This window comes from Patagioenas fasciata, chromosome 1, assembly GCF_037038585.1.
Source record: "Patagioenas fasciata isolate bPatFas1 chromosome 1, bPatFas1.hap1, whole genome shotgun sequence".
NCBI lineage: Eukaryota > Metazoa > Chordata > Aves > Columbiformes > Columbidae > Patagioenas > Patagioenas fasciata.
This window is the reverse complement of record NC_092520.1, coordinates 135847558-135869475: the sequence shown is the minus strand read 5'-3', so window position 1 is coordinate 135869475 and position 21918 is coordinate 135847558. Positions and strand designations below refer to the sequence as shown.

The 21918-nt window shown below is 36.9% G+C and overlaps 1 protein-coding gene across 1 annotated transcript in view; it reads right to left on the bottom strand.

Moving 5' to 3' along the window:
* Positions 1–21918, bottom strand: part of PIK3C2G (phosphatidylinositol-4-phosphate 3-kinase catalytic subunit type 2 gamma) — a 275634-nt gene that overhangs the window by 176507 nt on the left and 77209 nt on the right. The window contains exons 17-19 of the mRNA XM_065846452.2: positions 15358–15489; positions 7781–7895; positions 5944–6074 (exon numbers count right to left, since the gene is read on the bottom strand). Of these exons, the coding sequence (XP_065702524.2) occupies positions 5944–6074; positions 7781–7895; positions 15358–15489 (378 nt within the window). The remainder of the gene's footprint in view (positions 1–5943; positions 6075–7780; positions 7896–15357; positions 15490–21918) is intronic.

Below are 21918 nucleotides of genomic sequence, written 5' to 3'. Positions count from 1 at the left end.
ACGTCTATGTCTGTTCACAAGGCCTAGAATGCTGTGCTTCACTGTACTGACAAAAAAAAAGGTTGCAATACCAAATTCCTCATATTAGATATTAGATATCAATTGATATATTGATAAAATGGTCAGTTGTCACACTGTATTTCACCACAGTGAGGAATGCCTTAGAATATTTTTTGCTAGATATCCTCTGATTTGTCAATAATTCTGATGTCTGCCTCATGCATAATAAATCCTAGGTTTTGATACCATCAGAAAACAGAAATAGAAATTTCCCATGAGAGATAAGCTCAGACAATCTCCTTAGTTTCATATCAGAGCCTTCAAAAGCAAGCTTTGTGATCTCCAGTTCAAACAAATCACTACTGAAGCCATGAGGAACATCGGGTTTCTTGGCCATACTTGACCAGATTGGTAATCCGTCTACTTAATAACATAATGTAGCTGTGACTTTAAATGGACCTACATATTTCAGAGCAAGGTTTAAGAAACCCTGTAGAAGGCAGCAAGTAAATAGCTCATTTCCAGTCAAGTGTTTCCTTATCCTTACATGCAAGAAGGGCTCAAAATCAAGTGTTTACATTCCTGCCAAGGTCTTTTTCCTTTTATTTGCAATATTTTACTTTTTTTTTTTTTTTTTTGGTCAAAAAAACGATCTTAGCCCTGCTCTATCTGTAAAGATTATGGCTTTCACAACTCATAGCAATGAGTTCCTATGGCTCTGTAAGCACTGGAGAACTTTTCTTTCTGATTTTGAATTGCCAAGCATTTAGGAACAGAGAGTGGCGGTACAAAGATTGGCATGTTTTTTTACCATAACAGAAGTGAATGTTTATTTCTTTCCTTTAGGAGAATAGCTTATAAATGTATGCAGAAAATTAATCTCTTAAACAAATGCTGTCAAGACTTTCAGTAATCATTTCAAGAAAAGTATCATTTTGGTAGCCACCTTCAGAATTCACAGCATGTCTCTTGTGACAATAGATAAATGTCTCTGTGTTTGTGTGAAGAAGTTGCACTCCAAAAAAGAGATAAAATTAGTCCTAGGACTTTGTTGCCTATCTTGTTTTCTTATGCATTCAGATGGTATTCTGCAGGACAGTGTCACTAAAGGACCTCTTTCATATGTTGACTAAACAGAGATTTAAACTTTCAAACAGCATCCTCCAAACTAGATGATCTGTTGTTCAGATTAAAGCAGCTCAAGCCTCTACTGAGCTTACAAAAGGAGATAAGAAATCATTCTTTGTATCAGGTTTTCTAAGTAACAGATTTCTCCTCCTGACTTTACTCCAGAGGCAGTGCCATTTTCTCTTTCCATGTTTCAAAGATTGTAGATGAAATTAAATGTTGGGTTTGGTTTTTTTTTTTTTTTTTAGGTTTTGACTTCAAGGTTCTCAGTAGTAACAAAAGTTTACATATATGTGTAATAGAACATTTAAGATAGACAGTTAAAGTATTTTGCATATATAGAGCATTCAGAAGATCGTTCTGCTAATAAGGACATTCCTTTGACTTATTGATAAAAACGCAGTTTACATGTTTTTAGGTAGTGTTGAATCTAAATTTCCCTCCTTATAACAGCTACATCAAAATATATAGCCTTCTACTCAACACAAATAAAAAATGAAGTATCTTAAAATCTAAATAATTCAGTAGTTCTCGGTTTAGAAGTTTTCCTTAATCCCTTTAGCTAAATGAAGCTGTTAAAGCTTTGTTAACTGGTCTTAATTTTGTTGTTGTTTTGTTTTGTTTCATTTTGCTTTATGTGAGGGAAATGGCAAAGATGGGTTTAAGTGCTTTTGAGCTGGTACTAAAGTACAACACAAAAGGCAAAAGCAGGAAAAAGCAGCAAATCTAGTGAATGTAAATTTCTGTCACCTGGCACTGAGTCTTACTTTCAAGTTTCTCTCCTGTGGACAGACTAGCAAAGTGTGCAACATCAGTGCACTTTTTCAGACCTGTTCCACTGTTCACGCAACTGGGAGTAGCCTTTCTAATTATAATTCACAGCAATGGCACTGTCGGGACAACTGGTAGGCAAACTAGATTCTTACCGGTGGCAAAACAAGGAAAAGAAAAAGGGAAGCACAAAGAGAGGAAAAAGTAAGATAGAAGGAAAATTATGAATGAAGGAAAGAAAGGTGGCAGAAACAAGACTGTCATCTTCCTGGCTTCAAACCAGTCTCTGATCCTTACACTTGGAGCCACCGCGCACAAGCAGGCTGTATCATATTTGAAGAACAGCTATTATCTCAGATGTCCAGTTTTCTGGGGTCTGTATTTCAAACACAGTAATCCTAAAAGGAATCAAAGGCTCACATCTGAAATGTTCTCAGAAGTCAGCCAAAGCGGCTGGCAATAACTAATGAATTCTCTTGGTTCTCCTCTATTGCCTGGTTTGGTGGTAACGCCAAAGATCACAAAGGGCTGCGAGGAGCACAAGAGCCATATGGTGAAGTTCATTTCCTTCAGTCCCATTGATCCCCTCACTAATCAACATCCAAGAGATGCCGGCCATGGGGACCAGTGATGTGAGCCAGCTACCAGAGAGATGGGAGTCCAAATGTCAGCTACTGGGAAGATCTTATGTCTGGACTAGCTACTGGGGAAACCCACATCCATGTATCAGGAAGAGGTCCAAGAATAAGCAACTGGAGTGTGGTTGTAAACTTTGTGGGTTCACATGTCTGGATGTCAGCAGCTGGGGAGAGCAGGGAGATCTGGGACCAGATACAGGATTGAATGAACCTAAATACTGGAGTAAGTAATATTCTGATACTATATATAAAATATCTATTTATGTATGTATATATATTCCACCAGTGGACTTTGATCATGATCAGGCGGAGAGGAGGAACAGAATCAGGCTATCTGTGTTGTCCATTTTGTGGCAGCGCCACATGTTTGTGTATGCAGGTAAAGTACTGCTTTCTGCCTGCACTGATTTGTTGATATTCCTATCAGGAATATGTGGTCCACCTCTCTACTGGATTCAACAGCCTATAACAAGGACAACCATGCAGTTGTCTGGTTTTAACCATTGCTTCCTCTTTTTCTGTCACAGGGTTAAGAACATCTTCTGTACATTCACGTATTCCTCTGCTTTCAGGAAAATGACCAGAAAGATCCTGACAGCCTTGGAAAGTTTTCTTTTGTCTTCTAACCACAGACAACCATTTATTTCAAAATCATATTTGAGGCTTGTAAGCCTGAAGCATCATCATACAGATATATCATCACTGAAAAGCTACCTAGATTCCTCTCTTTTTCTTGACACACAAATAAAAGGGAGAGATCTTCAGATATCACAGTAGTAACATTTTTGGATACCAATATGTTGTAAAATTTTTTTAATAAAGCTCTGTCACAACCAAGGAAAGGTAGAAAGAATGCCTCTGATACAGACACAACAAATATTACAGGCTGACAGATTCCTTTCGGTCAACGAGTACTTAAAAATGAAATTCTTTCATTCACACACCAAATATGCTACCCTTAACCATGATGATTTATTTGGTAGATTAGCTTGGACGACAGGATAGGATAACTGCAACCAACCAGCTATGGAAAAAAGCAGGACTACCATTCTCTTTACTCCAAGAATCTGTTATTGAACTTATCAAAGCCTTAACTCCAGCCTGCTGACTTTCAGTGGTCTCTTTCCTTCATATTCCCACAGAATCCAAAATTATTGTATTAGGGGTGTGATAAGTCCTTGTCTTTCATGCTCTTTGTAATATCTATTTATGAACCTCTCTGTAAATTTGTGTATAGCTTTCATGAATCTGACGATGTTGTCTACCTCCACAGCTTTGTGACAGAAGATTTTAAAAGTTTACCACTGACTATCTTAGGAAGTACTTTCTTCCATTTGTTGACAATTTATCTACTTGTTTCATTGAATGTTCTTTGTTTGAATATTGTGGTATTCGATGATGCGTTCACCTTGTCCACCACCATCATGATTTTATAAAAATTAATCATACATACACACACATTCTCTAGTGTTCTGCTCTCCAAACTAAGAAGTTCCAGCCTTTTTAGCTTCTCTTGGTAAGCAGCTGCTTAATCCATTTAATCATGTTATTTGCCCTTCTCTGTCCATTTTCCAACTATGCAGCATACTCAAAATACAGCATGTCAAGGTTTTAGATAGCAGTGAAATGGTACATGCTGGCTGCTTCTCTATATCCTTCCTGACAATGTCCAATATTTTGTTGGCATTTTTGGCTACTGCTGCACATTGTACTCATGAGCTCAAGGAAATATCAGCAATAATTTCAAGATGTGTTTCCTCTGTTGTAACTTCCAGTTCTGAGTTCAGTGTCATACAAAGATGCTTAAATAATTTTTCCTTAAACATATCCCCTTTAAATTATCCACACTGAAGCTCATCTGCCATGTTTATGCCCAGTTTTCTAAGATCCTTCTGGATCTCCCCTCCATGGCATGGTGTTTGACACTCTGGCAGAGCTCAGTGCCACCTGCAAATCTGGAGATTTCCTCACCCACTTTCTTCTCCATGTCATCGATGAAGATACTTTATAAAACTGGTCCCAACTTTGGGCACTGAAAGGCCCTACTGCTGATCCTTCTGTTCTGAAAAGCCACCATTAAACATCCAATCTTTGCCTTTAACTACTTTTCCTCTAAACTTTCTAAACTTAATTTCTTTAACAATCTGGTGTGGAATCTCAGCAAAGTTTTTTGAACATCCAACAAAACCCCAAGAGCCAGGCACCTACTAACAACCTCGGACAGCATCAGGTTGGTGAGGGAGTATTTCTATTCAAAGAAGCCACACTGTCTCTTTCCTGACGAATTACTCTATATTTAGTTCAATGCTTAATGATCTTATGCCTTCTTACAGAACCCACCATTTTACCTCAGATGCATTGACTTGTAGTTCCCCCCAAATCACTTCTGGAGCAACTTTTGCAGGTGGAAATTTTTCTGGCAACTTGCCAGTGCCCTGGCACAGTGGCCATTCAAAATAAAATACTAATCTCTTATTCATACTTCAAAATAAAATATGAACCAAATCATAAAACCCATAGTTAATAAAAATAATTTTACATATCATACTGTCTTTTTAAAAGTTGAAGGAAACATCAAATACACCAGTAATTTTGCCTTGTCTTTTTTTAAAGAAATTGTTAAAAAAAAAAATTAAAGAAAAGTCCTCTTAACAGATACATCATATCACACTGAGAGGGCCGAACTGGCTCTAACTAATTTAGTTACTGTACAACTAATGAACCTTTTGGCCTTTGATAGAGGCTTAATTCACATAATTAACTGTGATTGGTATAATAGCTCTCTGTAAGAACCTGCATTCCCAATTCCACTTTATATTTAAATTATTTTATAAAGTACATAATCCTAATTGATAGTGTAACATAAATATAGATGACCATACTAATCTTCCCCAGTGTATTCCTCAATACAGTGTGTTTTGTTTCACTTCCTCTTTATCCACTTTCTGTGAAAGGTAAACTTTCCATATTTTTTTCATTGCTTACAACTTGACACAGATTTTTTTTAATGATTATATGCCATTTAACTACTACAGCTGAAGTCTGAGTGTATTATTATGAAAGGAGGCTGATTTTAATACAACCCAAGGGGTTTCTTGCTAATGCTGATGTAGACTTATTGAGTCACCTGAAAAATCTTACATTTTGAATCAAAAATTATTTTCTCACCTCAAAGACACAAAAAGGTATAGTAATAGAAAGGGTAAAACAATCCTTTCCTAAACTAGTAAAATACACTGCCACCTCCAGGTGCTTATTTAGGCTTTGCTGTGATTTATTCTCTCTTTTAGTAGTGTTACTTCTCAAATCAATCAAGCTAGGCTCCTTCAGAGGAAAAATTTGTTTTAAAAGGATTTAATTGTGATCGACAGGATAAGTACAGCAAGCCAGGCTGGGTACAACTTACAGCAAGAGAGAATGTGTCTGTGAAAGTCTTGTAATGTGCTTCAGGCAGTCTTTAGTTGGCTCTTCAAGATGATCTCTTCTTTCTTCAGGTTCAGGTTTAATGAACTCCAAATTAGTTTCTGGAAAGTCAATCTTTATTTAAAAAAAAAAAAAGGCAGAAGTCCTTTTAGTAATATGTAGTCTCAGAACTGTCAATGAATGAATGAATGTTGTCTTGGATTTGTAGAGGAGAAAGAAGAGAGGAGACTTCTTCAAGGATGTTCACTGTATGTAATATACTACTTAAACATGTTGGTGATAAACTCAGCCCACAAAAATCAGTGGGAGCTTTGTTACTGCCTTTACTGGGAAAATTTCATCCACTGTATTTCAGTTTTATTAGAACTGCATGAACTCAAAGATGAAATAATTTTTTTCTTATTTTACTCCTTTCCTAATTTTTAATAAGGTGGTTCTTAAATGGAAAGCTTCCATTAATGTAGATTTTTTTTTATTTGTTTATTTTCTGAAAAAAATAGGGATAATTCTGATGTGTAGTTTACCAGTGTAAGAGATGGAAATCAGATTCCTTATTTCACTTCTGGATGTTCAAATCCATATCTATGATACAGCATCTAACAATTCTTCATTCTTAACACTTCTGTATGGGTGTCAGAAATTCAGAATAATGTTTTTAAGACAGAGAAAGATAAAACATTCCACCAAAATTACAAAACTTGAGGTGCTTGATAATCTGAGTACAGACTTCACTGATAATTTAGGTTGTTCTTCAAAATTCATCTCAATTTGCACATCCTGATTCGGTTTATTAATGCACACCAAATTCTCTTATCTATATCTATTTATTTAATATCACCTTTCTAAAGATTGACAAACATGTTCTCTACAAAATGTGTGTTGCAAGTTACATCAGAAAAGCTATCTTTATGACATTTCCAGCATGTGCACAAATCTTGATAGTGTCACATGCACGGGAATAACTGAAAACGAGGTGAGGGGGAAATGAGACATCCTCCTCTTCCATCTCCTTCAGCAGAGAGAGATTATAAATTAGTAGCCATTTACTGCCTCAACTTCCCTTTATTATTAATAGGAGGAGCTATTTTAAGCCTTTGAATTTGACCGGACTCCTCAGACTAGAAATTCTCCATTTGCCTGTCTATTAAAAATAGGGCATTTTTAGGCCAGCCTCATTTTTCTGTATTATCTGTTTTTACATGTCGTTTACTAATAGTCATTCAGCTTTTTAATACAGAAAACAATTGACTTTGCTCTTGAAGTGTCCAGTTGCTAATTTAACCTGGAAAGATGACAAAACTGCCATGCAGACCTAATGCATTTTCAACACCAGGAGCATCATTCTGCCCAGAATGAGTGGGTGCTCAGCATGTAGTCAGTCATCGAGGGAGAGTTGTACTGAAGCCTACTGACAATTTGCTTGTAGCCACTTCCTTTACAAATCCTTTACGCTACTTAGTCTAATTGCAAACTGTATGTTACATTTACAATGGCATGCAGTTCAATAGTTCTCAGAACAAAAGTTCAGATTTGAAAAGGCAGCTGTAAGTCAGGTACCAAGTAATTTACTTGTGTAAAAGGTATTTTTGGAACCAAAATTATAACAATAAAAATTACCCTACAAAAACCTTCTCTAGCCCTCAGACGTAGTATTTGATATGGAAAGTATAATATATATTTGCCACTGTGCAGAATTATAGATTTTCATTCATTAAGATTAACATGTTCTCTTCAAGCAGCTAGAATGGAAACAGGATTTTTAATTTGTGGGGTCTTTCTTGCACTTCGTGAGAAAATAACCCTTTCCTTTCCTTTCTTACCTGCAACGTTACTGAGGTTGGTGTATCAGTGCTGCAGATACCTGGAGTGATCATTGTTGTTGTAAGCGTGCTGTGCAGCGTCATGCTAAGTAGCACAGTTCCGTGAATGAGCCGCCTGCAATACACACAGACAGAAATACTGCATCACTACTGGAGACGAGGTCAACAGGGTTTATTGAAATTACATCAAAGAACATGGAACTGGGTAGCTTAAAAGACAAGCAGAAGGACAACAAGCCTTTTATCTTTATGTGGCTAGTACAAACCTGGTCTAGATCAGTAGAGGTTGTACGCTGATGGCCTCACCGCTGTAGGGGTATCTGTGCCATTGCAGGGAACATGACACAAATCAGGCTGCCAAAACAGTCCAGGTCAGCTCTGCACTTATTTTGTGACAAAGATTGCCATTAAGCTAGATGCAAATCAGGAGATTTAATTTTGAGGACAAATACATTAGGTCATGAAGTGTCAACACACTATGTAAGGTGGAAGGCAGTATACGTCTATCCCACAAAAAGAAGCAGACCGTAGCAACCTACTGCAACCCTTGCTGATTTTTGGTGTAGATGGAAGGGAGACACGAGTATGATATCAGTCTCCAAAAAGCTGAAAGGGGTCTGAGTGGGACAGTTTATACTGCATGTGTTGTGTATGTTTTTTGGACAGATGAAAGATTATGGTCTGAAGTACCAGTCTTAGCAGTACACGTACAATGAAGTCTTATCAGAAACAGGTATGTATGTGCTCTGCAGATTAGAAAATTACCATGATTTGGCAGGTCAACACAATCCAGTCTAGAGAACTTGAATAAAATCAGATATTCCAGGTACAAATTCTAATTGTAACCAATCCACTCAAATTAAGAATGCAGTACTGGAACAAAGGAAGATACAGTGTATTGGCCTAACCCTTTCATTTATCCACATCTTAATGGTTAATGAGGTCAGAAATTCGATTATGTTCAACATCTCTTCTTTTACTGACAAATAATTTTTATTATGATCATTCCAACCACTGCTCAGTCAATACAACTGAGGGAAGGTGTTAGATTCTCTTCTGCCCGTTGCAACAGAAACAGCCAGCTAGTCAGATGAGTTTTGAGTACACAGCTTTTACCTGAGATGAGGATGTCAGAGGTACAAGAGAATCCAGATGGACGTTTTGATCCAAGCACGAGTTTGCAACATTGCTGTAAAAAAGTACCTTTAAAACTGCAAACTGAAAAAAATTGTTGCTAAGTCACCTAAAGAAGAAATGAGAACCTCCCACAAGGTATTTTTTATAGTCAACATACAGTGTAAACCTAATTCAGAGCTAATTTTTCTTTTTCACTTCTCAAGCTATTCATATTGTTAGTACGAACATTTTATTTTACTGTGAGAACACAGCTCAGGAGGGTTGAAGACAAAACCACTGTCTGAAGTTTCTTTTACAACTGTAGGTGTATTTGCATGGGAATGGAGGCAGAAAATGGAGCTGTGTGCAAGATAGCACTTGGGGGAAAGCAGTTGTGTGATATGAAGCCTGTCACATTTAGGCCACTGATGTGAATGTGGACATGATCAATGGTGGTTCAAAGTTGTTTTTCCTGTGATGTGTACTTAGATGACCTTTAGTAAATGAGTCACGTCTCTTCAACCACTTGTTTGTGGACAGTGGTTTACATCATAATTTGAACTAATTGGCACTTTTGTTAGAAGGGAGAGGAGTAGCTGAGAACTGAATGAAAATAAAGACTGAACTATCTTTTTGAGCTCTCAGCACTGCTTTCATATTGTTCTCTAACAAGGCAGAGGGCTTTAACAAAGAATCCACACAGTGGATTTTTTTTTTCTGGGAAATTTGGAAGTCTGTGTAGGCAAATACAAGAAGTAGCACAGACCTCAGAGGCAATGAAGGTGTGTTTAACTGAGACATTTCCAGAGTTCATTATTTCAACCCATTTTCACCCAGTGCACATGTAGCTAAAGACTATCTAGAAAGATGAGGAAGAATCAGAATGTGGGCTTCTCAGAGTCCTCAACTGGAGAAACAGCAAGGAAAGCAGTGTATCTTTGCTGGAGTGAGAAGATTTCACATGTTAAAGCAGTTGACAGCACTGTGAGTAAAACCAAAGTCATTAAACCACTTTGACAGTATGGAGATGGCACCTCCTACAAAAAAAAAAGCCTTAGTTGTAAAAACTAGACACATTTATGCTTTGTATATAAAGTAGCCTAATTTATACAAATAAGAGAGTAACATGCATCTTCTATCAGTAAGTCGCTCTTTGGAATAAGGTTAGTCTGTAAACACAGGAGACATTTTTAAAAAGATGTGAAGAGGCATCGACAACTATGAAATATGGTTTATATTTTTGAGACACAACTTCCCTTAGCAATCTTTGGGCCGCTCTATGTACTGCGCAGATAACATTCTTCAGGACCAAGTCTGCTTATGGGCACACAAATGGAACAAGAGGAGCCATGTGGGTGAACAAAACAGTAAAAAGTTGCATGGTTATTTTTAAAAAAAGGAAAAGAAGCAGGAGAGTGTGCAGGATCCATTCAGACAATGAAGGAGAAAGTATCATGAGTATGATAACCATAACCTTTCCTGAATGGACAGAGACCTCTCTCTGTTATCTGATTCTGATGGAGAGCTCAGCCAGGTCACTCTCAGTTCTGCTGCCAGTTTTTTGAACTGTAAGGTGAGGATAGTGATACTGACTGTTGCAAAGACTGTACAATAATCACAGCCACGGACAATGGCTTCCATGTAGCAACTTCTGTATCAAGCACATCAGAAGGTGAATACGCAAGTGCTGCTCTGTGCCTGCTACCATTTATTTGTTTAGATGCTCATGCAAAATCAGTGCAGACTGAGACCTCTGGAATTACAGATTCCCAGCTCTTGTTTATCACCGGAGCCAAAAGAAACTTCCCATCTTATCACGGCAGAAGAGGACACTGCTGCTTGAAGACCACTCAAGTTACCCTAAATTAACAAAATCAACCTTGTGTCCTGAAGTCACGTGGGCGACTTCCCTCACCACACCCAGCAAGAGGAAATTTGTGTTGTTGGCTCTGATTTGAAAACACCAGTTCAAATAAAATACACTGTTAGAATGAGTGAAATCAGAGCAATGGGCACTGTGGGGGACATTACAATTCCCAGATTGCCCCAAATGACAGATTTCTGAATTGTTAATTAGCTCTGCATCACTAAACTATTCAGCTCAAGAGACAAACATGTTTTTCTGTTGTGAAGGAATGGAAAGTTGGCACACGGGCTTCCAAACACTTTTTGAACAGCCTCTTGTGTCTAATACGTCTTCTTGATACAGATGCACCATCAACGGCCTTATTGGCATTGATTTAGGGCCACTATCTGATGTCAACTACCTGATAAGGATGAGAAATGGGATGTGAAGGGTCACTTACTGGACCAGTTGGCTGGCAGCAACAATCATTATTACTGTGTTTGTTCCCAAAGGTATATTATATAACATTAGAGTTACTGTTTAGACTGGATAACCAGAAAAATGAGGACAAAATACAGTGTAAAACCAATGTAATTATCCCCAAAGTTGACATTGTAACAAATTCAGAGTTGAGGTTAATTTTAAAGGAAATCAAAAGCTGCTAAACTATAAAACCCCCACATTTTATGGCTCAAGCACTCTTAATTCTGCATTTGGATTATACTGTGAAATAACTACTTTATTACAACTACAAATACTACAGCATTCTAGAAAATTCAAATTAGAGATATGATTTTCAACTGCAAAGTAATGCTAAATGTCCTACAGACATTTATAACAACTACATATTCCATTCCCACAGTTTCCAGTTTAAACAGCTTCCAGAAATCTGAAGGTACTGAATACAGCAAATGTAAAATTATCATATTATTTCAGACTTTTAAAACAAATTTGCAGTTATGTTCCTGATTGTTTCCCAGTTTTGCTCCAAAACATAAAATTAAATAATAAGTGTACATGCAATAATTTTAAGGTAAACAACTACATCTGTACAGAAACATGCAAAGTTGATAAGCAATAATGCCAACAGGCATTTGATAAAGAGTATAGTGGCTGCCCTGTATATTTATCAGCTACTCACATTATAAACCAGCACACTGCAAAACAACTGTCAGAATAGTGAGAGATATTAGTGGAATTCATAAAATAATGTGAATTAAGCAAATTTTAAATTTACTAAACATCTGCTCACTGACAAGTCTCCAACAACAACAAAAAGAAAATGAAACATGCCAAATTATTGAGAACATTTTTAGGTATTGTATGGTTTCAACATGGGCAATGTATGGAGAAGAGATTGCAATAAGAAATGCTAAATAAAGAGTTATATGATTTACTTCAACAGTTGAGGTTTGCTTCTGCTTTTCTATATATTTCTCATACACTCTGTTTAGTCAGTATTTTTAGACACAAACTGGAGTGTTGAAATCTCAGGAAACAGCTACAGCCCTCTCATCTGGCAAGGGACATAAAGAATTAAGCTATGAAGGAGAACAGCTACCATACAATGACAATAATCATCTTAAAAGAGAAAACAGATACCAAATTTACAGAGAGAAGTAAATTTGGAGTCTTTTAAAATAAAGTGTTCATTTGCCCTAGGTCACTCAAAGATCAAGATTCCTTAGTAACATCTGGGAACAACCCAAAACTGATTTGTTTTTCCTTTTATTTTTAACATAAGATACAACCAGCTTGAAGAGAACTACTGTGCTTTTAATTAGAAAAAGATATAACAGGACAGAAATGAGGAACTGTATTTTTTAAATGTTTGACATTTATTTTCCTTTTCCAGTGTTCAACAAAAAAGTATGGATTTTTTTTAACAAGAATCCAAACAGACAAAAAGAGACCACTCTGTCCTTATCTTTGCTGACTCTGAGAAGAATGGCTCAGTGACCAACTGGGACAAGGCTTTGAACAAGGATGTTTGATGACCCGGGCAAATACCTCAAGGCTACTGGCTTCTTCAAAGGGTTTATTTTTGCCCTTTCCCCTAATAAATTAAATCCTATATATGAGAATGTTAATACTTTTTTAGAACTCAAATTCACCTGTGAGAAAAATTTTCTTTTAACAAAGTGGTATTTTCCAAGTTCAAAATGTTTGCCAAAGATTTTGTGGTCACATTTCTTTAATCTCTTTATATACACTTATAGAGTTTGTCCATTTAGAGACCCTAGTACCTAGTACCATAATGTTTGCAATAATACAAGATACAAGGTACTCTTGACACATTAGCATGATACTGCAAGTACAAATCTTTCCTTGGTACATACTTTCAAGTTCAGAAGTACTCTATTGAACTAAGTTTTGAAGTTTAGTTGCATTCCAGCAGCGATGGGAGTGAAGTTGGGTTCATTATTCAGTTTATTCATGTTTCCTACAAAATTGATGAGTCAAATAAAAACAAATATGATTTTTTTTTTTTTTCCTGTGGAGCAGTAAATGGCCTCCCAAAGCCCTACTGTTGCTTCTCAATTACTTCGACTAACTTATAGCATTACCTATTAAGAACCACTTGACAGTTTTAATCCTGCTAGTTTCTACGCAGGTGAACCTGAGAGCTAATTTATCAAAACATATTCATGATCTTCCAAAGAATAGGAAAAGCAATCTCGGTGAATGTTCAGATATTTTCAAGTTTCTTATTTTATAAGGAATTTCAGGGCTATCCTTATTTTTAAATCCGTCTAACAATTGAAACAATGGTGAACAATAATCTGTGGAGTTGTGATTGGCTAAAAGAGCAAAAAGCAGTTAGGTTTCTTTGTGTAATTACTATAATGGTAAACAGCACAGCTATTAGATTAGGAAGTGTTGAACATGCTGTTCCTGAATAATTTCTCCTCAACAACTCAACTTGTATTTCACCTGTGAAGGGTCATTTCAGCAATGGTCTATACAATTATGAAGCAGATGAAAGAAAATTAACTATCCCCTTCACTGCGCTGATTGTGTGTACCATGACAGAATCAAGACATTTTTCAGTAAAATTTTTCAAAGTGCTTGGGTGACTTGGAGACCTACCTAATGAAAATAAACGTGCTTGCTCCAATAGCATACATTAAAAAATATACCTCCACAGGGAGCTGAGGGCTTTCAGATCTTCCAAAAAAAATGATCCTTTGAGACTCAAATACTGAAAAATAAGAAAACCTCACAAATCTTCAAGAGCAGGATTCTCATGTATCCATTTACCTCCAAAGATACCCAAGTGTTCCCCAGTTAAGTTATCATGCCTAACGCTCTGCTTCTCCATGTACTCAGCACATAGTGGCACGCTGGGGATGAGGACACCTTAATATTTCACCTCAAATTAGATTCTCAACCAAGATATTCCCTCTATCTATTTCACCCTAAGCGCTAGGATGGCAGAAATTCTCAAAATAAACATAGAGAGCATGTATTTTTAAAAAAAAAGACACACACAATGGAAGAGTAAGTTGTGTGCTCTTCTTCAGACTAACTTAATGAAAAAAAAGTAAGTAATTGAATAAAATGCTCAAGTAATCCTTGGAGCAGAGATTTGATTAATGTTTCTTTCCTTCCTTCAAGCTAAGTGTTCTAATCACTAAGTCACTGAAGAATGCTCTCTTTTTCTGAACAAAGTAATCCTGAATTTTCTTCTGAAAAGATGCAAAAAGCCTCTGGCCCAGTCCAACCTATTTTCTAGTGTTTTAAGCCTCTCAGCTTAAAAGTTCAATGGAACCTAAGATATTTCAAACATAGTAAATTAATACATGCAATGGGATTTTTAGGGTTTGTTTTGTTTTAAATGGTGGTGCATAAATAGATTAAGATGTCTGAAGATGAGGAAAGACCTATAGCTTAAAGATGGAAGCTAATGCAGAAACTTGTTGTGCTTGAAAATAACCATCTATTGCCTAGAAGGCACGCAGGACTATGGAATCTAAATAAAAATTAAGTATCATTGTAAAGGCTTGATCTAAACTCCGATGTCTCAGTACTACTAAAATAAATTTAGGGCACTGCAGAAAATTTACCCTAGATCTCTGTCTATGCGTCACTGCAGAGATATTCGAGACCACAGGTATCTTTAAAACACTGTTACACTGTGTGTTGTGTAAAAAGAAGAGGTTAAAAAAGAGGAGAGAGCTGGTCAAGTGGTGTGTGGAGGGAAAGGTGCTCATTGTGGTCATCACTAACTGCTGCACTCCAAGCAGGATGAATGGGTATGAGAACAGACTGAAAAAAACCCAACCATTGTGAACAAGAGGCTATGCTGAGAAGGATTTTGAAAGCTACAGGAAAGGGTATAGCAAGGCCTTTCAACAGGTCTAGGGAACTTTATTTTAAGTGTCGAACAGTTGCATAAACCGAGTTCAAAAACAACGTACTGGAAAGAAAGAAAACCTTATGGATGCAGTTCTTACTGGCACATCAAGAGTGGTTTACTGTGAGTGACTGTCTGAGTCTTATTTCAGCAAGGTCCTGAACTGAGTATTTTTGTCTTTTTATATTTCTCCCAAGTTGAGTGCAATATTATTCAAGAATGGTCTTTTCTTAAGCTGTTGTACAAAACAGAACTTACTCTTTTTGATACAATGGGGAGCATGTCCAAGCGAGCACTTCTGTGCTTTTAGAGGCACTGTTTACTCCAAGTAGTTTTATTGTCAGCATAGTTTCCCTCGGAAGAGCCTTTATTCGTAGTGGAAAGTTGATTCTAAAAGAAAATCAGAAAGGAGAAAAATAAAGGTGAAAAAAATAGCACTGATACCATTTTTCTAGATGCCTTAACACATATATCAAGTAATAAATTACAAGAACTGCGCTCTAAGGGAAAATATAGTTGACAGATCCCTTCAACGCATTGATGAGTACTGCCAACTATTAACTTGGGTCACAGTACTTGAAAAGAGGCATGCAGAAAACTCATTCACATCAGTGGTAGCCACTGGAGCTGAAAAAGGCAGAAAAAGCTTAGTTAAACTTTTGCTTTAGAATTACCTTATCAATAAATGGCTATTTCAGAATAAGCATCCCCTAAGGGTGAACTGTAAACCAGTAGTTAGTTATTTGCTGTCTCGTATCTTCAGAGGAAAACACTACTTAAGAAACTAGAAGTTGCTTGTGAGTATGATAATAATTCTCTTGTTCAGATGTGCTTTGGTGGTATGTTATTTCCCAAGCACTATTTAAAGACAGATTTTGTTTTAACAGCAATGAGAGACATTTTTAGTGAGAAAATTCAGATCTATCAATATTCATCTCAAATTCATATTGACCATTAGTACACTTGGTTGGTCATTCAATTTGCTTATATAGATTATACAAATTGATTTAAAATCATAATTTAGAACAATTCTAATAAATACGGTACTTTCATGCTGTACAGAAAAATCACGCTTGTAACTATGCAGACATGTGCAAGTCTGTATTTTCTTTTTCCTGACGAGAACACTTGTGGTGGACAGTGCATTTCTAGCTTTTTCAATGTATTTTCAGTATAAATTTAAATTCCTCAAGTGGAAAGTGACATTTATTACATATTTCTGTATGAACAAAATCAATATAATGAGCTAAAGGAATTATTCCGCATTAACAACATACGCATTAAGAAAACAAAAGATCTGCATAAACTTGAGATTAAGAAAACAAACTAAAAGATAAATAATATAGATTACATTTGTTTATCAGGTATTCACAAGCTAGACTGACAGAACAATGCAACTCTCAACTTTTTAAAAAAGGTATAGTCAAACAGTAAGCAAATGTAGGATGTAGCAAATGTAGCCTGAAAAACATTAGAATTATGGGTAGCAGAAATAAGGTACGGTAAAAGCATAAGGTAAAATTAGCATAAGATTTTGCTACTGGTTCCAAATTCGTCAAAATTCTATTGGCTTCAGGCAAGTTTCCTTGAATGCACTGAGGAGCCACTGAAAGATAGTTTTCAGCTGAAATTCCGAAGTACTCCAAATTAGCATTAGTGTCAAAATTTCAGATGATCAGTCCTAAACATTTGGAAATTATTCAAATTTGCATACCTCTCTCTTTGAGTAGCAAAGTAAGTCAGCGATTTCCCACTCTTTCTAATTAATATGAATAGAATTGAGAAGCAATTCTTAACTGTCTTCCTACATGTCCCTATTTATAGCTTTAAACCCTGCTTTCCCTGTCTCACTTCCTCTACCTCACTTATAATTAGTTAGAAACAATTATTGGGAAACTGAACCATTCTACATGATGTAGGTAATTTGTCTATTTTTTTCACTTAGAGACCAACAACTCTGCCCATGTTACATAAAACTGACAGAGTTACGCTTTAAAGCATTATTAATGCTATGAAGGAGACAAAAGTAAAAAATGAGACATGGATTTTCTAATACAGACATTTGTTAACACGCCCTGTGAACCTGGAGCAACGGAAAATCTCATAATCTCACTGCAGAAAGCATATGCTTGCCAGAGGTTCCCTAGGATACAATATACAGCACTACCAGATGCACACCAGCAGGAAAAGAGCCTGGAAATTTCGACAAGAGTTAGACATCCTGAGAGTTAAAGTATGGGCCAAAGAGGAGCAAAATTTCCCTTCCTGTGACATTTGATACACAGAGAAGGGGAATATCTGTATGTCTTTTTAAGAACTTTGATTATTTAATGTCTGAGCTTACCCAGTTGGTATTATCCCTTCTGACTGCAGGAGGCTGAGTGAAATGGATGAGTAAGAAGAGGAAATGGAACAGAGGCCAGAAGAAAGACACCCTGTGGGTGAACAATTTCGATAGTAGTTGAGAAGAACAGAGAAGCTACTCACTAAGAAGGTGCTATTCACAGATGTTAGATAAAGTTATACAGCTGGTTTAAAAGGCCAAGGGTCTATAATCAAGAACACTCAAAACAGAAGAGCTCTGGGTAACTCAGGCTTTGCCTTGAGAGAGTATAAACAAAACAGACAAGCCAAACAAAACATGAAGAGAAAAACTCAATGCCAAGAAAGTATCTGAAATGAATAATGGTAGGCTTAATGTTAATTCCATTTTTCGTGTCTGTAGGTTTAACATAAATTACAGAGGATGGAAAAAGAGGAGCTGGTGGAATAAATATATTAGGAGCAATCCGCTAAGGCAAAAGAAAGAAAATAATTAAGAGGTCTCAGTCAATGGAAAATGAAACTGATGAGAATATATAGGGGGCAACTGTTGGACTCTCCTGATATTGTGCTACATACTATCAACCTATTTGAACTCTGCACCAAGGTGACAATTACACTTTTCAAAGATAACTTACAAACTCTAAAGTATACTCCTGAAAAAGGACAAACAGAAGAAACAATAAATGAGGCAAAGTCCTTAGGTATCATCAAGTGATTATCATCTTTTCTGAGAACATTCTAGTAAAGAATTAATAAATGACTTCAACAGAAGTTCACGTTTAAACACAAAAACGTATCAAGTTAAAGTTGAGACACCAACTTGCTAAAGCACTTGAAAATACAAACTAAATACATGAAAATCAGCAAATAAAGCAAGTTTTCCATATAAACTCTCTTCCTAGATTCGTAATTATCAAAACACTACTCTCAACTTTTTGCCTTGTTTGAATCAATCCTAATCTAAGATCAGGACTCATTTTGAATTAGCTAGGTTTATTTTTCAGCCTGATTTATCCCTAATAATCGACTTTCTAATGTAATAGAAGCTCTTCCTGGTGACCTTTTACCACATGCACTTTCAATGGCTGTGATTAACTGAAATAGCATATGGGTTAGAATGAAAGTAGTACTTTGTAATTCAAGGCAAGAAACTTTACAAAAAATAAATTGTCTCCTCTTTAAACTTTTTATGCAAACATACTCCCTTCTGTCTCAGAAATGTGATGGTATAGCCAAAAGATAACCAAGAGGGAACATAGTTTGGTTACAGATTTGAGTGACATAGACTTCCTACCATAGGAAATGGTACCACTTGATGACATGGAAAAACAATTGCAGTAATACTCACTTTACTGAAATACTCAATTTTTCAATGAATTCCAGCTTGAATTTTTGCAAAAAGTACTGATTAGTGGTTATATGCATGTATTTATTGTAGGAAAGCAAATCCAGCCTGTTCTGTACTGTTTTAAATTATACTGGTTAGGCACATAGCACCTTCAGTGATAATGTCACACCACCTCTACTGTTCATTCTCTCTGTATATTTCAAAATATTCAGAATTATTCTGTCAAGTTTGGTGCTGTTTGTTTATTCTTTCTTAGAGAGTTAGCAGCACAAATAGCAAAAAAACTAGTTTTCTCATTGCAGAACTGTGACCATTATTTCATACATAAAATTTAAAACAACATAAACACTTCCTTCCCTACACATACTTCCATACAGGAAAGATCTTCTGGCATCACCATCCCACTTTTTTCTGATACCACACCAAAGCCATATTGTGGTAAGCACAACACAGTAAAGAAGTCAGTTCCTGTCTTTAAGTGGAAATGTTTGATTTTGTTAAGTGCTGTGTTAGATTTGGAATAAGACCAGAAACTATTGTCATGATCTCAATATTTTCAAGTCCTGCAGTAAAAGTATGCTTTATTAGCATTTCTTTTCTGAGAAGAATCTGCCCTGCCAATCCAGGAACATTTTAGTGACTCACAGACAGGGGAATCATAGAATACCTAGTTAGAAGTGACCACAAGGATCATTGGTCCAACTTTTCTTGGCAAAAGTACAGTCTAGACAAGATGGCCCAGCACCCTGTCCAGCTGAATCTTAAAAATGTCCAATGTTGAGGAATCTGCCATTTCCCTGGGGAGATTATTTGAATGGCTGACTTTTCGCATTGTGATAAACTCCCCTCATGTGTTCAACTACAATCTCCCCAGGAGTAACTTGTACCCATGACCCCCATCTTCTTCATGTGACTCCTTGTAAAAATGGAGTCTCCATCTTCTTTGTGGCCACCCTTTAAGTACTGGAACATGGTGATGATGGCCTCCCTAAGGGTTCTTTTCTCCAGGCTGAACAAGTCCAATTCCCTCAGCCTTTCCTCACATGGCAGCTTATCAGTCCTTTGATCATCTTTGTGGCCCTTCTCTGGAACCTCTCCAGTCCATCCCCATCTTTTTTGTATAGCAGGGACCAAAACTGAAAACAGTATCCGAAATGTGGTCTGAAAAGTGCTGAGCACAGTGGGATAATGACTTCTTTGTCTCTGCTGGTGATGCCCTCGATGATGCAGCCCAGCATCCTGTTCTCTTTCTTTGCCGGAGCAGCACACTGTTCACTCATATTGAGCTTATTGTCCACCGGACCCCAGGTCCATTTCCACAGAGCTGCTCCCCAGTCAGGTAGATCCCAGCCTGTGCTGCACCCCTGGATTATGTTTTCCCAGGAGCAAGGCCTTACACTTGTCCTTGTTGAACTTTGTAAGGTTCTTGTTAGCCCACTCTTCCAGCCTACCCATGTCATCCTACAGGCTCTCTCTTCTCATTTTGGTGTCATCAGAAAACTTCATCATGGTACACTTGGTCCCATCATCCAGATCACTTATGAAGATGTTAAACAGCGTTGGGCCCAATATCAGTCCCTGAAGGACTGCACTCGTGACAGGTTGCCAGTATGAAAAGGAACCATTTACCACCACCCTGTGCATACAGCCTGTCAATCAGTTCCCCATCCGCTACACAGACCACTTGTCTAGACCGTAGCATGTCAAATTCCCTAGGAGGAGGCTGTGGGAAGCTATATGAAAAAGCCTGGAGAAACCCAAGTAGACAATGCCCACTGCTCACCTCACATCAACTGAGCATGTTACTTTGTCATAGAAGGTCATCAGGTTTGTCAAGCACGAATTGCACTTGGTGAATCTGTGCTGGCTTTTCCCAATCACATGTTTCAACTGACTCGTGACAGCCCCCAGGAGGATTTGTTCCATAACTTTCCCAGGGACTCAAGTAAGACTGATGGGCCTATTGTTTCCTGGATTCTCCATTAAGCCCTTATTGTAGATGGGGGTGACATTAGCCTTCTTCCAGTCTGTTGAGACATCCCCCAATCTCCACTACTTCTCAAAAATTATTAGGAGTTAAAGCTTGAGCTATAAGACTGATAGCTGATTTAAAATACTCATTTGCATTTTGACTCAAAAATAGCATCCATTCACAAAATCCAGTTCTGGATACAAGCCAAAATGTACAAAAATAATGGCACATCTGGCTACCTAGTTTCTTGGTATGTGCTTCTGGACCTCTGGTCATTAGGTAGAAGAAACCTGCCCTCGTGTTTTGATACTTAATATAGATCAATTGGCTTCAGGTGGAAAACATGTGAACATCTTTGATGGTTGAGTGAAACACTGAAAAGTCTGCCAGACAGATGTAAATTTTTGGGTTTGTACTTTGCAACTTATTTGAATTGGATTTTGAAAATTATTTTTGAAACTTAAGCAACAATAAAAAGATGTTCCTGAAAACTATTATTAAGTTTTGTACAACTCCAGATCTTGTTTCTGACATTTAGAGCCTCTTACAAGCATCTATGACCTGTGAAAGAATTTGACCTACATAATTAACTGCTTCTTTTTCCTATAAGGTTTCTGATAGAATTGCAGACATATAATACCGATTTTGAAAAGGCAGAGGTTTAAACAGAAATCTTGAAGCTTTACTCTGATTTCTTTACATTTTCATGGAAATGGAAGAAGACCAGAGTTTCTGTTCCAGTTATAGCTAAAGAATGTATTGCTATTCTATATTCTTATATTTTGTTTTAGAAAAAGGATACGTAAGATGCATTCCAGAAAGGCATCAGCCACTTTTTAGAAGCCAAAAATGCTTATAAACAATTTAATCCTTCCTCTACACTTCAGTTATATTTGCCCATTTGTACCATAAGATAGTACTTGACCAAAGCTTGGAGTAAGTGAAAATTCCTACAGAGCAAATGGGAATGGTTCATTTTTTTTTAATACACAAGGATAACAGGTATTTCCAAATTACACAAAAGATTGAGATTGGACATTCAAACTCTGTGGATTCAACTGAGGTATCAAAGCAGATGTTATGCCTTAAAAGAACTAATTTAGATGCTTAGCAGAAATGCAGCCATTTTGTTTCTTAACCACTGGGCAGACATACTAAGCTCCCTACATCTTTT